The 14760-nt window shown below is 52.6% G+C and overlaps 1 protein-coding gene across 5 annotated transcripts in view; it reads right to left on the bottom strand.

Annotated features, from left to right (window-relative positions):
• The window catches only part of GRK6 (G protein-coupled receptor kinase 6), a 32751-nt gene that overhangs the window by 10843 nt on the left and 7148 nt on the right, over positions 1–14760 (bottom strand). For 3 of the 5 annotated variants that reach the window (XM_048860943.2, XM_048860940.2, XM_048860939.2), the window contains exons 2-11: positions 13184–13279; positions 9034–9146; positions 8519–8596; positions 8072–8172; positions 6444–6536; positions 5980–6043; positions 5018–5158; positions 2944–3134; positions 2313–2350; positions 2041–2130 (exon numbers count right to left, since the gene is read on the bottom strand). In XM_048860943.2, coding sequence (XP_048716900.1) covers positions 2041–2130; positions 2313–2350; positions 2944–3134; positions 5018–5158; positions 5980–6043; positions 6444–6536; positions 8072–8172; positions 8519–8596; positions 9034–9146; positions 13184–13279 — 1005 coding nt within the window. Of the gene's footprint in view, positions 1–2040; positions 2131–2312; positions 2351–2943; positions 3135–5017; positions 5159–5979; positions 6044–6443; positions 6537–8071; positions 8173–8518; positions 8634–9033; positions 9147–13183; positions 13280–14760 lie in introns of those variants that run through there. The other 2 variants (XM_048860942.2, XM_048860941.2) reach the window with 2 other exon arrangements.

Here is a 14760-nt window from a genome sequence, read left to right as displayed (position 1 = left end):
AGTGTGCCCTTGTTGCCAAGAAGGCCAATGGCATTTTGGGATGTATAAGTAGGGGCATAGCGAGCAGATCGAGGGACGTGATCGTTCCCCTCTATTCGACATTGGTGAGGCCTCATCTGGAGTACTGTGTCCAGTTTTGGGCCCCACACTACAAGAAGGACGTGGATAAATTGGAGAGAGTCCAGCGAAGGGCAACAAAAATGATTAGGGGTCTGGAACACATGACTTATGAGGAGAGGCTGAGGGAGCTGGGATTGTTTAGCCTGCAGAAGAGAAGAATGAGGGGGGATTTGATAGCTGCTTTCAACTACCTGAAAGGGGGTTCCAAAGAGGATGGCTCTAGACTGTTCTCAATGGTAGCAGATGACAGAACGAGGAGTAATGGTCTCAAGTTGCAGTGGGGGAGGTTTAGATTGGATATTAGGAAAAACTTTTTCACTAAGAGGGTGGTGAAACACTGGAATGCGTTACTTAGGGAGGTGGTAGAATCTCCTTCCTTAGAGGTTTTTAAGGTCAGGCTTGACAAAGCCCTGGCTGGGATGATTTAACTGGGAATTGGTCCTGCTTCGAGCAGGGGGTTGGACTAGATGACCTTCTGGGGTCCCTTCCAACCCTGATATTCTATGATTCTATGATTTCTTTCCTTTCTTTTATTATAAATCTTTAGTTTTAGATACTAAGGGATTGGCTGGCAGCGTGGTATTTTGGGTCAGATCCAAACTAGTACTGATCTCGGAATGTGGCTGGCCCTCTGGGGATCAGAAGAACATTTTGTACAATGAATGGAGTTTTAAATAACTTCTCACTTTACTGGACCTATTTGCTGATTAGGAGCCAGAGACTGGAATGCAATAAAGGGGGCTGTGTGGTTTCTTTTTTTGGCTTCTTGATAACCAGTGTTGGGGATCAGCAGCACAGTTTGTGACCGATTGGTGAATCTAACTACAGTATTAACCACTAGTTTTGGGAGAATCTGCTCTTGTTCTTGCAACCTGCGCCGACTTTGGCATTTTCAGTGTGGGCCACACTAGGCACCTTGGGTCACAGGACGGATGTAGAATCAGTGCCTACAGTGTTCTGCTCCAAGGTCTCCAGTCTTAATTTTCAGTCAGCCATCCCCTCACTGAACCCAGCTGAGGATACCAGAGCTGTTATGATCTGTCAGTAGACTCCTAGTTTTGGGCACCCCTGCTTCTGTCTCCTGTTTTCATTGGTAGCATAGGGGAGCTGTGTGCGCAAAGCACCATGTCCCCATAGTTACGCAATCCTTAAGGATGGCTAGGATTCTAATCAGAGATTCCAAGGGTCTTCCAGGGCTCTGTCCACAGACACCTACCTCAAAAGCAAAGCCCCCCGTCTGCTCCCAGTCATGGAGCTCTGGCTAGAATGCAGCCCAGGGTGATGAATAGAGTGACACTGTATAGGACAATGGTTCTCAACCAAGGGTACATGTACCCTGGGGGTATGCAGAGGTCTTCCAGGGGTACATCATCTCATCTAGAGATTTGCCTAGTTTTACAACGGGTTACATAAAAAGCTCTAGCGAAATCAGTACAAACTAAAATTTCACACAGACAATGACTTGTTTATACTGCTCTGTATACCGTACACTGACATGTAAGTGCAATATTTATATTCCAGTAGATTTATTTTATAATGATATGGTAACAATGAGAAAGTTGGTCATTTTCAGTAAGTGTGCTGTGACACTTTTGTATTTCTATGTCTGATTTTGTAAGCAAGTAGTTTTTAAGTGAGATGTAACTAGGGGGTGTGCAAGACAAGTCAGCCTCCTGAAAGGGGACAGGAGTCTGGAAAGGTTGAGAGCCACTGGTATAGGCAGTCACTCTAGCCATTTCTCTGTGGCCAAAGGCAGGTTGTTGGAGGCCATAATTTAGGCAGGGTCTCTATGGTCAGAAAGGACATTGTGGGGGGCAGGGCAAACTTTGGAAGAGGGAGGTATTATGCAAATTGAACACATTTCAAATCTGGAAATCAGGGCACATAGCCTCCAGATTTCCTGTCGCAGGAGATACTCACCCATGTAACCAACTGTCCCCACGCGGCCTTTGATCGTCTGGCCCTCAGGCACGTGCACAGCCAGCCCCAGATCTGAAATACGGATGTGACCTGAATATGGGAATAACACCATTAGGAGCTCACGAGCTGACTGGCTAGGCCATGGCTACTGGTAAGCACAAAGTAGCCCTGATTCACACAAGGAAATGAGAGAGGCTCCCACAGTCCAGGCACAGGGCCAGAGCACCGCCACACACTCCTGGCTCCTCTCCCACCTGCAGCCCTCGACTCACCATGGTCATCCAGCAAGATGTTCTCTGGCTTCAAATCCCTAGAGTGGGAGAGAGCAGATTCCATTAGACATGCCCTGGAGCAGCAAAACCCTCAGCTCAGCCTGGGACAGTCCTACAGGCAACATCCCACCAGGGCAGTGCCTGCTACTTCAGTCTGACTGTCTGTACAAGCCTAGTGCAAAGCACAGATATTGCATCTCATGAGCAGATGGGATGCAACTCCTACCCCTCAGGCAAGGAGTGCAGCCTTCCTACAGTCACATCCCCATCACCAGGCGAGCCCAGCACAGCTCCTGTTCACCCTGTGGCTGACAGCTCAGACTCCAAGCCTCATGAAAAGAGGGGAAGTGAAAAACCACTGGGCTGCTTCCCTCTTCTCTTGTAGAGAACTCATCCAAACCCATCCAGAGCAGGCTTACAGCCAGCCTTTCCTCTAAGGCCTTCCCCGCTCCCTTTAACTTGGGTTCCAGGGTGACCCTCACGGAGGATTGGGAAGGGACTAGCTGGGAGAGGCAGAGCTCCCCGGAGCCCTCTTGCCTTTGCAGCTAGTGAAAGAACCAGCCCCACTAAAGGGCATATTGTGTAACTGTGAGCCTCTACTCCCACCACCATCACAGGAAAGCTCACTCACCTGTACGCTATCCTCTCCCGGTGCAGGTCCTCCAGGCCGCAGCAGATCTCAGCTGCGTAGAACACAGCCCGAGGCTCCTCAAAGCCAGCCTCACCCATATGGTAGATGTGAAACTTGAGGTCCCCTCCATTCATGAGGGTCAGTACCAGGCAGAGGGCATCTTTAGTCTCGTATGCATAGGCTAAGCTCACCTGCAAGACAGGGCAGAAAAGCTGTTAGAAGACAACAGAGCTGCTGCAGATAGAGGCCCTGGCAGGCACCATGCCCACCCAGGCAGCCAGCCAGCCTTGGACACAGCTGCCTGGGTGGCAAGGTTAGAACTGTTTCCTATCCCCATCACCTATCAGACACATTGGGGATTATCTCTTGGGAGGGGGCTTTTGCACCCCTCCCATTTTTCTGGCTTCACCTGCCTTCCAGCTGTGAAGCCCTCAACCAGCCAGGGCAGACACTGCAGAGAGGAAAACCATTCAAATCCAAGTCTCCCATGCGGCAGCAGCTAGTGGGTCCAGCCAGGCAGATCCCCAGCTCACAGGAGATTCCCTCTTCACTGCACACTGAAAGGGAACTGGCTGCATTGTCTGTGCAAGGAGCTAGGAAGTCTCCAGGGAAGAGATCAGAACCAAAGCTGCTGTCCAGCTAGGACAGCAAGACACCTGGACAGGAAGCAGCTGGGTGGAAGCATTTCATGCAGGGCCCTCACCCCAAAGTTCTATCTGGTGGGAACTGTCACACCGCTCAGTGCCATGTGGCCAACACCTCCCTACAGCTGGAAGCAGCAGCCCCCACACCAGGCACAGGATAGTGCGCCACAATTGCTCAGTAGATCTCTGCCACACAACCCCATCGAGCTGCAGCAGGTCAGAGGTGGGGCTGGTTGCAGCTTGCCTTCTGCATAGGCCACGCTTTCCCTTATAGCTGTAGCTCACGAAAGCTCATGCTCAAATAAATCAGTTAGTCTCTAAGGTGCCACGAGTCCTCCTTTTCCTTCTGCAGACTAACGCTGTGACACCATCCAGCCTCTAGGGGGAGCTCCATCACTGTGCCCTGTTCAGCAAACAGGGCTGAATTCTGTTATCCGGGCCCACAGCAGGGGAGTGAAGATCAGCGGGTCCTCTGGATTGTCTAGGGTTGCCAACTTTCTAATCACAGAAAATCCTGCCCCACCCCTTCTCTGAGCCCTCCCCACTCAATCCATCACTCACTCTCCCCCACCCTCACTCACATTCACCGGGCTGGGGCAGGGGTACAGGAGGGGGTAAGGGTTTTGGAGTGCAGGAGCGGGCTCAGGGTTGGGGGTTAAGGTATGGGAGGGGGTCTGGGCTCCGGCCAGGGGTGGGGATTCAGGCTCCGAGAGGGAGTTTGGGTATGGGAGGGGGAAAGGGGTTTCCGACCTGAGGCATAGGATTGGGATGCAGGAGAGGGTTCAGGGTGCATGCTCCAGCCAGGCGGCAGTGCTTACCTCAGACAGCTCCCAGTTGACAGTGCAGTGGGGCTAAGGCAGGCTCCCTCCTGCCCTGGCTCCACACTGCTCCTCGAAGCAGCCAGCATTTCCGGCCCCTCGGCGGAAGGGGCTCTGTGCGCTGCCTCTTCCCCCACAGCTCCCAGTGGCCATGGTTCCTGGCCAGTGGGAGCTGTGGACAGCAAGTGAAGCTTCCCTGATCACCCCTGAGCCTAGGGGCTGGACAGGTCACCGCTTCTGGGAGCCACGCGGAGCCAGGGCAGGCAGGGAGCCTGCCTTAGCCCCGCTACACAGCCAACCAGACTTTTAACAGCCCAATCACCGGTGCTGACCAGAGTCGCCAGGGTCCCTCTTCGACTGCGTTTCGGTCGAAAACCAGCCACCTGGGTTCCCCCGAGCAAGGCCTGCACCCTCCTCAGAGCACTGCTGCCATGTCATCTCATGCCCAGCCAGGGAGATGGCACATTTACAGTCCAGCACTGGGGAAATGCAGCACTAGGACCCACACAGGCTCCTTGTGCAGCCCCACTGCAGTGCAGAGTATGGGCCACAGGTGGGTCAGCTGCCTCTCAGCCCCTTAATGCAAAGTTAAAGCAATTCCTATGTACTTACTACAAACCTACTGTTCACTTTTTCCAGGATCTGCTTCTCGTTCAGGGCCATGGACTCCCCCTTCCGCTTTTTGATCCGCTTCTTCTCCAGCTTCTTGCAGGCATACATCTTCCCGGTGGCTCGCACCTGGCATGCACACACCTGGAGGAAGCCAGCAGGCTCAGCTTGCAGGCCAAACCCTGCCCCTGAACCCAGCTGGTGCAGGCTCAGGGATCAGACTCCACCCCATCCAAACTGCTAATATTAGTGCCATGCACTTCTGGGTCTGCCAGCCAAGCAAGCCACCAGACCAACTCTTTTCCTGGTGTGGGGCTTATATGGTTCTCCCTGGCCTGCTGGTCTCTGATCATTGGCCAGTGTGGCCTGCCCATCTGACACTTCTGGTTATCTACTTCTACCAACTTTGAGCTGTCCCCTTGCGAGCACATGGCAGTGAAGCCTGGACACAAGTCCTGCAGCCCACTGGCCACCATGGAGGGGATGCTTGAGGGAGTTACAGCCCAAGAGAGAGGTGTAACCCAACAGCATAAGCAAGGGGCTGAGAGTCAGGAAGTCCTGTGTTCTAATCCTGGCTCTGCCACCGACTCAGGAGAATCCCAGGTGTGTGCCTCAGTTTCCCCATCTGTAAGATGGGAGATAATGATATTGGTCCTCTGCCCAAGCAGTGGCAGGGTGATAAGTGTTCCCCCAGCACTGCCTGTCCTGAACACACACCATGCCAGCCCCTCTCTCCCCACCAGACGCAGCTGTAGTGTCCAACATAAGGTGCTCTCCCAGCTCCAGAAAAGGGGATCAAGAGCAAGAGCAGAGAGTACCCAGCAAGTGAGACTTTCCTGGGGACTGGGTCAGAAATCAAGGCCCAGTCCCATTGTCAGGGGCAGGTGGGGCCCTTTTGCAGGACAAAGGTTTGGCCCCTGAATCTCCCTCATACTCAAAGGCAGGAGAGCATGCAGGCCACTCACCTCACCAAAGCCTCCCTTTCCCAGCACACGATACTGGCGGAAAGTGTTTTTAGTCACTGGCTGCCTGTGAACAAAGCAGAAGAGGCTGGCATGAGATGGGAGGGGGAGCAGTGAGGTACCCGGCTGCATGGAACAAGTCCCCCACCCTCCCTGGTGCAGCAGGCACACCTGGCCTCAGCTAGCTGACGGAGTCAGGAACTCAGAGGGCGAACCCTGGCTCTGCAGTCACAGGGAAAGCAGGGCCCTATTGCTGCCTTAATTAAAGCTGGGAAAGGGCTCCGTGGGTGCTGAGGAGGACAGCACCCTGAGCTGATGTGAGGTAACAGAACATCTGCTCCCACTTGATTGGCTTCGGCCAGAACTCAAGGAAGGGCTGCAGGTTCCCTTCGAGCAGCACCTCCTAGTCCCGAGCCTGCAGGGCCCCTGGGCTGCAGTGCCCCCGAGAGAAGCAGGGACAGAGTTACCTTTCCATCCATTTCCACTGCAGGAAGCGGTTGAAGTAGATGCTGTCGAGGTAATCAGCAAAGGGAGCCACGCTCAGATAGTCATGGATGAGCCTGGGAGAGAGGGGCAGCCAGTCAGTTATGCTTCCTGGGCAGGAGGACACTGTAAATGCTTTCCGAAGGATGGAGCAGCTTGCCAGCCCAGACTTTGGCCCAAGACCCCTCTGATCTAAGCAGTAGCTGGCCTTCCCCACAGCTGCACCCAAGACGAATGAGACCCTTGCCCCCTCCTAGCAGGGCAGCCAGGCATTACCCCAAGCACCCACCAGCACCCCAGGAGAGCTCTTTCCCACAAACTCCAGCCCTTTGGTCCTGACATTCAGTAATCTGCAGCCACTGCAGGAAGAGGAAGCAGACACTGGGGATGACATCGTCCTGTGGGGAAAGCAGTTTACGGAGCTGGGCTGGCACTGCTCAGATCCAAGCATGGCCCCTGTGAGCAGGTGCTGGCTGTGCCATGCACACGAGGAGGATGTGGTGCGGTCTGCCCCTTGAGAGAGAGTCCTTAGCAACGGAGCCCCCTGCAGAAGGCCCATGCCCAGACATTGTAATCAGCTGCTGAGGCACCGTTGCTATGTGCAGGCGGGGAGATCGGAGCAGGGTCCACAACAGGCCACACTGGGAACCTGTCTGAACCATTACTGGCTCCTGAGGCTAGTGCCAAGGCCAGCCCACAGAGTGATGAGCCCTACAGAAAGTGTCTGGAATGCAGACGACATCAAGAGCAGCAGATGGGCTCTTCCCTTTTCAGGGGCTGCCAAGAGATGGCAGGGCCCAGACTGGAGACTCCTTGTTCACACAACGCCATTGGTTATGTTCCATAAAGGCAGCAGGAGCACCTGCTGCTAGGCCCAGTATTCAGTCAGGCAATGTCTGAGTTGGACAGCATGATGGAGGAGGGGGAGAAGGACTGGCCTGCTGAACAGTTTCCTTTACATACTTACACGGTACAGAACTCCAGGCACCATCACTGCGGTTCCCCTCAAGCAAGCAGGCCTCAGGCCCCTGCACACCCCACCTCCTGGAGTCCCCTGGACTCACAGTTTCTACCATGTCTTCACAACAGCCACATCCAGATGCAGACAGCGTTAGGCAAGCAGAACTTTTGACACTTGGTCTGTCCCAATCTCAGCCTAGAGAGATGCGCTGGAGAGCCCAACGAAAGCCACAAGCAGGAGGCCAGCAAGTCCAGGGCTGGCCATAGGCGATAGGACAGGATCCACGCAGGATGGTGACTCGAACACCAGTAAAGACAGAGAACACAAGAGAACAGAGATTCCTGCACCACCTTGTGGCCTTCAGGGACCCCTGAAATGCAGGAAACGCAAAAGCTGGCCTGCACTCACACTTCCTTCCCCCATCAGTGCTGGCTAGACTCAGCCTGCTCATTGCAAATGCAAATCCCGCTCCCTAGCATGGATAGCTAACAAGACTCTAATCCCAGGAGCAACCCAAATTGCTCCTGCAAAGGGCGTATGTTGATGGCCACACTGGACTCAGCCAATTACCTGTAATGTCCGTTCCCCTGGGAATATTTACACTATCCAATGTAACCTCTAGCCAGGCCCAGGGGCCCCTCCCCAACTTACTTGGTTGATTCCTTGAAGAGCTCCTTGCATGGCTCCTGCTCCAGCCTCTCAGAACAGGTGCTCACTAGCGGCAAGGGAACTTCAGGCACATGATCCGCACTCTGGGAAAGGAGGGGCTGAGTCAGACACAGGAAGCTGAGCCCCAGGGTCCTCCATGGGCTACAGCCAGGGGAATGGAATCCACAGGAACCCAGCACAGGTCTCGGCTTGCCCGCAGGACACTTAGAGCTCAGGCACATTTGTTCCTGGGGTAGGGGGAGGGACTCTGCTCCCTCCTCCCTGACTGTAAGGGGATGCCCTGCATTGGGGGTGGCTGGTGCTCTTTCCCGAGCACGCAGTGAGCATCTGGGTGCTTATGCGGCCACCTGCTTCCCAAGCGTCCCTCTTATACATGCCAGCATGGAGCCAGCAGCTCAGCCTCTAGAGCAGCCTGCTCAGGTCACTTACCTTGGGGTTTAGGTAGCTGTCAATCAGGTGCTGCCCACACTCCTTCCGCTTCTCATCTGGAGTCACTTCATACTCTGCCTGTACAGAGAAAATGAGGCTGGTAGGAGTCCCCCTGCTGGGCATGGAGACATGCAGGAAGTGCGTGCAGAGGGCATGCCACAGAACAGCATGAATGATCCACCCGCCATCAATAATCCCCCTCTCCCCATTACTGGCACATGGGGCTTCTGCACACTGCTCCCCAGCCTCAGGGCACAGCCCCAATCTTTCCAGAGACCTTTACTGAACAGCAGCTAACAGACTCTTTCCCCAGGGAAATGTTGCAGCATAAAGCAGAGAAGCAGTCACAATGCTGAGGCAGGGGAGGAAGGGCCAAGGGTTCAGGTCTCCCCACACACTCAGCCCTAGATTTAGCAACAGACTGAGGGCTCTAGGTCAATTGGGCCTTGGCCCCCGACTCTCCGAACATGGGTCACAGCGTCCTGGAGGAATTTCTCACACAGCTCTGTGCTTACCACAGCATCCAAGAACCTGACACAGCGTGACAGCTCAGGCCGCGTCTCACAGAACTGCCGGAAGAGCAGACGCCCAATCGGCTGCTTCTCACAAAGGCTGCGATAGTCCCGCTCTGCAAATGCAAAGGAGGAAGTGAGCCACTTGCCTCAAGCGTAGGTATAATCAAAGCCCAGCACAGCCACAGCCAATGAGAATTCACAGATCAGGCCAGTAGGGTTCACTGCGACAATCTATTCTGACCGCCTGTTTATACAGGCCAAAGAATCGTGCCCCGTGATTCCTCTATGGAGCCCATAACTTGCAGATGAACTAGAGTGTAAAAAGACATCCAGTCCTGGTTAGAGACCCCACCTGACATGAGCCTAGGTCAAGCTGCTCCAGCAGGCAAGTCCCTTCACTGTTAGAAGTGTGTGCCTTATTTCGTCCTTTAATCTAATCTGGATAACTTCAATACCCAGCCATAGGATCTTGGTCTGCCTCAGTCTTCTACATTACAGAGCCCTCCTATCAAAAATCTTTCCCCCATGGAGAGATTTATTGTCCATGGTCCAGTCACCACAACTCTCTCTTTGATAAGTTCAACATATTGAACTCCTTAACCCTTTCCCTGTACAGCAGGTTTTCCAAACCTCAGATCGCTCTTGTAGTTATTCTAGAAACCTTTCACAATTTGTCAACATCCTTCCTAAAGTGCACACACCAGAACTGGACTCTATTCCACTAATGGTCTCACTAATGCTGTATAGAATGGTAACGTGACCTCTCCACATCTGCTTGATATTCCCCTGCTTGTACATCCAAGCATCACGTTAGCTCTCTTAGCCATCGCATTAAACTGGGAATAATGTTCAGCTGGTTATCTACCATATCGCCTCCCCCGCCCCAGCCACCAAGTCCTTTTCAGAGCCACAGCATTCCAGGATCAAATACGGTCTATGGTCTTTATTCCTAGATGTAGGACTTTGCAGCTGGCCATAATAAAACACATTTGTTCATGCCCCACTTACCAAGTAATCCAGATCACTCAGTATCAGTGACCTGTCCTCATCTTTATTTACCGCCCTGATCAATCTTTGGGCCATCTGCAATTTTTTTCTTTATTTCTTTTTGAGTCTGCAATGACTTTATATTTTCTTTCAGCTCATTGGTAAAGATACTGGTGGACTGAGAATGGATTCCTGCAAGACCCATTAGAAACGTTGCTTATTCCCCATCCATCAGCAATGTTTTAGAGCCCGCACTCAGCCATCAGGAACCGGGACACGTGGCCACACCCAGCCTGCAGGGGCTCCATTTGCCCTTGCGGTCTATCCCTGGTCCAGGCAGAGCAGAAGGACCTGACTCTGCTCACACTATAGGGGTGAGTGCAGTGGCCTGGAAGGGACATGCGCCCTCTCTAAGGGAGGTACTGGGGGGAGGGGGAGAATGCATCTCACTGTATTCAGCACCTATCCCCTGCCACTCCCTAGGACAGAGGTCCCCGCCCTCCTTCATGGCAGGCATATTGTAGGCGTTCCCCTCCCCTGTGCAGCAGTTTCTCCTGAGGAAGCTGCGGCTTCCTGAGTGGTGCAGAGCTCAGAGACAACAGCTCCAGCGCGGGTGGGGTGGGGGGCACACTGCTGCCTCACTAACTCCACTATTTCCTTCTCTGTGGGGAAATGAGCTCACTCCAATGAGGAGTGAAAGGTTTGGTGCCTGGCAAGGTCAGAGACTCCCTCGCTGCCTTCACTGGCCCCAGCACAGCACAGGCCTCACTCTTGCAGGCCTTGGCACGACCAGTGCATGCAGAGAGGCTGGATTTCTGCAGTGACCTTTTTAGCTCAGTGATGTAGAGGGGCCTGTCCACCCTCTTGGGTTGTGTGGGGAGGGAAAGAAGAATGCCCACACCTGGCCTTGAAGCCATTAGTGAGAGGGGAAAATACGGGAACCACTGCTGGAAACAAACATGCTGACCCATCCTGAACATGGACTGCGCGTCCCCCTCACCTCTCCCCAGGAGGGCAGCAGTACCTCAGTCCTTTAACTGTAAATGAGAAGGAGTCTCTATCTGGAACAGATCTACAGCCAGCAAAGCACAAAGCTGGAGTCCAGCAAAGGGAGGAGAGGGGGCAGGGGGAACGACCCAGCAGTGGAGACAGGAACCAAGTCTTCCCAAGCAACCCAAGGGCAATGCCTTGGCCAGATGTGCCAGAGGACAGTAAAAAGGACATTTAAACTTTGACAGCCAGCCTGCGTGAACAGGCAGCGCAGCAGCAGGTGACATGCACGGCAAACAAAATGCCTCGTAATGCTCACTGAACAGAGAGGTCTGAGCACCAAGGCCAGCTGAAGGAAATGCTCTGCTCAGTTTGCAGAGCAGTCAGAAATGCAAACAAACATAGGGATGGCTACGGAACAGGCTAGAGACGAAGGCAGCCACCATCCTCAGCGATGGGTGCAGAGCTGCTCCAAAATCTCAGCTTTTGTTTTAAAATGCAAACAGGAGAATTTGATTCTAAGCTCACCAGTTGCACCCTCCATCCCCAGTGTGGGAAAGGGCAGGAGAGCATCACACAGGGCAGGGCGAGACGGGGTGCGATGGAGTTGAGCTAGGAGAAGCTTGGAGCTCACACACAGGATGGAAGTTACAGTAGGCCCCCTGTTGCTCTAACTTCCGGCGGGGCCTCACACTCAGGATGAGGGAACCACCCCCAGGTCCCTGTGGCCACCACCATCCAGTGTGCTCATACACAGTGCAGAATCATGGCCCAAGTTTACAGGCCTCTTGGTTACACAGAACCTTCCTAATGTGACCTGAATGCACCTGATACAGTGACATCTTCCCTAGCCCACAGACAGCCTGAAACAACAGCTCAGGAGGGTGAACTACATAATTCATCTCAACTGGCTGTTAACTCTGAAACTTACGGGTGATAACTTAAAATGTGACTTCACTATTTCACTACTATTCATCTGTAAGGCTTTTATCCCAGTGTCAAACAACTCCACTGCCCAAAGCTCCAGCTGCCCCCTACTCAACTGCCAAAACCTCCAGCTTCCTCCATGGCTATGATGATGCAGTTATGCAATGTCAGTACCAAACCCTGAAGCACCTCAGGCACTGAAAACATGGGGACAGCATACAATAAACTGAACTGAATATCAGAACAAACAACCCAGCGCTACTGTATCCACTGTGACTATCTCAGCTGCAGTTCACTGAAAAGCTCCACTGGTAATCAGAATGAAGCTGCTGCACCAGATCCCCAGGGATGGTGGTGAAGAATTTAGGCCCAGCTTGCCAGGGAGTATATGGGCCTTGGCCATAGGAACCCACTTCTCCATCTATGTAAAGGGCAGCCCTGAAATGTGATCTGGGGCTCAGTGACACCCTTTGGGCTATGTTTACATGAACAAGAAAGTTCCTGTCTCTGGGGAAACCTCTAATGGTTTAGAGCAGTGGCTCAACCAGGGGTACACAGAGGTCTTCCAAGGGTACATCAACATATCTAGGTGTTTGCCTAGTTTTACAATAGGTTACATAAAGAGCACTAGTGAAGTCCGTACAAACTAAAATTTCATACAATGACTTGTTTCTACTGCTCTATATACTGTGCATTGCAATGTAAGCACAATATTATATTCCAATTGATTTATTTTATAATGATATGGTAAAAATGAGAAAGTCAGCAGTTTTCAGTAATTGTGTGCTGTGACACTTTTGTATTTATGTCTGATTTTGTAAGCAAGTAGTTTTTAAGTGAGATGTAACTTGGGGGGATATGCAAGACAAATCAGCCTCCTGAAAGGGGTACAGTAGTCTGGAAAGGTTGAGAGCCACTGGTCTATAGGACCCTGGAGGACCTTTCTGGATGTGTCCAGCTGGCTTGGAGAAAGCGTGACTTACCAGCATTCCCCCTTTCTCTGCACCCAGACTCTTACCACGTCTGGCAGATCTGTGCCCATATACACCACAGTGCCCCTAGTTTCTCCCATGACACAGTGAGACTCACAAATGCAATTAGGCAGAGCTTGCAGGACAATGGATGAACAACTCCCCGCCAGGCAACTAAGAGTCACCCAAGGAAGCGAACCACGTATATCCACCAGCTCCATATGCAAACAGGGCAGGGGACAGCACTTGACATCCAACAAACAGCTACTCCTCACCGAGTGCTTGCCGGAAATCTTCACACAGGCTGATGTGCGGGAACTGCAGCATCTGGCGCCATTTCTTACTCTTGCCCTTCCTGTTCCCTCCGCCGCCTGCAGGGGACAGAGAACAGACATCACAATGAGGCAGCCACAAAAGAGACCAAGCTAGAGCGTCCGACCTAGCAGCACAGAGAGCTGGGAAGGAGAAACCCCCCATGCCGAGCTACACCCAGCCAGCAGGAATCAGGGAATGGACTCCCTGGAACAGTCACAAGGCTGTGCACCTTGGGGACCTGAGCCCCATGCTGTGGATCTAGACAGCAATGGTGCCTTTCTCCCTGAGTGACAGGACCCCGCCTTGCTACTAAAGGAAAGTTAAATCACTCCAGCTCATAAGAGAGGAGCAGGAAGTCACTGAATCAACAATAATGAGCTCTTCTGTCCAACCACTTCAAAGGAGTTATCTGCATTTACAGATGGGGAAACTAAGGCACAGACTGGAGAAGGCCTAAGAGCACCTGTATCAGCTGAAGTTCTAGCTCCCAGGCCTGTATTCAGACCCCCATCTCTGAAAGTAAGCTGAAGGATAACATTTACCCGGTGCTGCAAAGGTATGAAATCCCCAGCTGCAGAATTTCCTGCCTAGCACAATTAGAGGTGTTCATGCTACCTAATCTTCCAAGGCTAAATATATTCACTATAGGGAGGCAACATGCTAATGAAAAATGCACGTGGGACTGGGAGACAAGAATTTCTGCTCTAATCCCAGCTCTGCAGCCAACTCACTGGGTAGCCTTGGGCAAGTCGCTTCAGCCGCCCCACCTGCAAATGGAACTAACTCCTCCCTCCAAGGTAGGGAGCAAGAGTTAGTTAATGTCTGGAAAGCAGGATCCAAGTGCTAGGTATCATTACAGCATCAATATTGTTAAAAGCAGATTGGTCTCTTAGGGTTAATTGCTCAGCGCCGTAGGACAGGACTGGGAAGCTCTTTAAATACTGTGTATACAATACTTTATATAAATGGCAAGTATTAAAATGCTGCAGGGTAGGATATCCACTCTGGAAACTAGCCCACAGCACATCTGCCTCTCCTCCAGGCCAGCCAAGGTGCACTTGGGCTGTGTTCAACCCCTCAGCCAGAGCCAGCTGATTCAGGCACAGAAATGGGACTCTTCCAGAAAGGGGAAGATGTTTCATTCTGATTGATCCATCAGCTAGTGAAAAAGCAGCTGGCAGCAGCACACCAACAACTGCTGAACACATGAGCCAACCCCTAGCGTTGATCCTGGCCAGTTTGCACATCCCCCGCCAGCCAGATTTCCTGCAGCTACCACTGGGGGGGGGGGGGGAGGAGGGCTATAAGAGACCATCTGGACAGGACAGGGCACTTACTAAATACACAGACAAGAGCCCTGGCAGAGGGGTGGGGAGAGGAACTGTACCCAGCAGAAAATCCCCAGGTACAGTGCAGAACCAAGTACCTCCAACTCTGGCCAGCCCTTGGTATTGCTGCTTTCAACAAGAGCTGTTTAAATCAGCTTGCCTTCTCTGGGGCAAAAAGAGAGCTTCCCCCACGCTCACTTCACACAGAC

Source organism: Caretta caretta, chromosome 8, assembly GCF_965140235.1.
Source record: "Caretta caretta isolate rCarCar2 chromosome 8, rCarCar1.hap1, whole genome shotgun sequence".
Lineage (NCBI taxonomy): Eukaryota > Metazoa > Chordata > Testudines > Cheloniidae > Caretta > Caretta caretta.
This window is presented reverse-complemented; position numbering and strand designations above follow the sequence as displayed.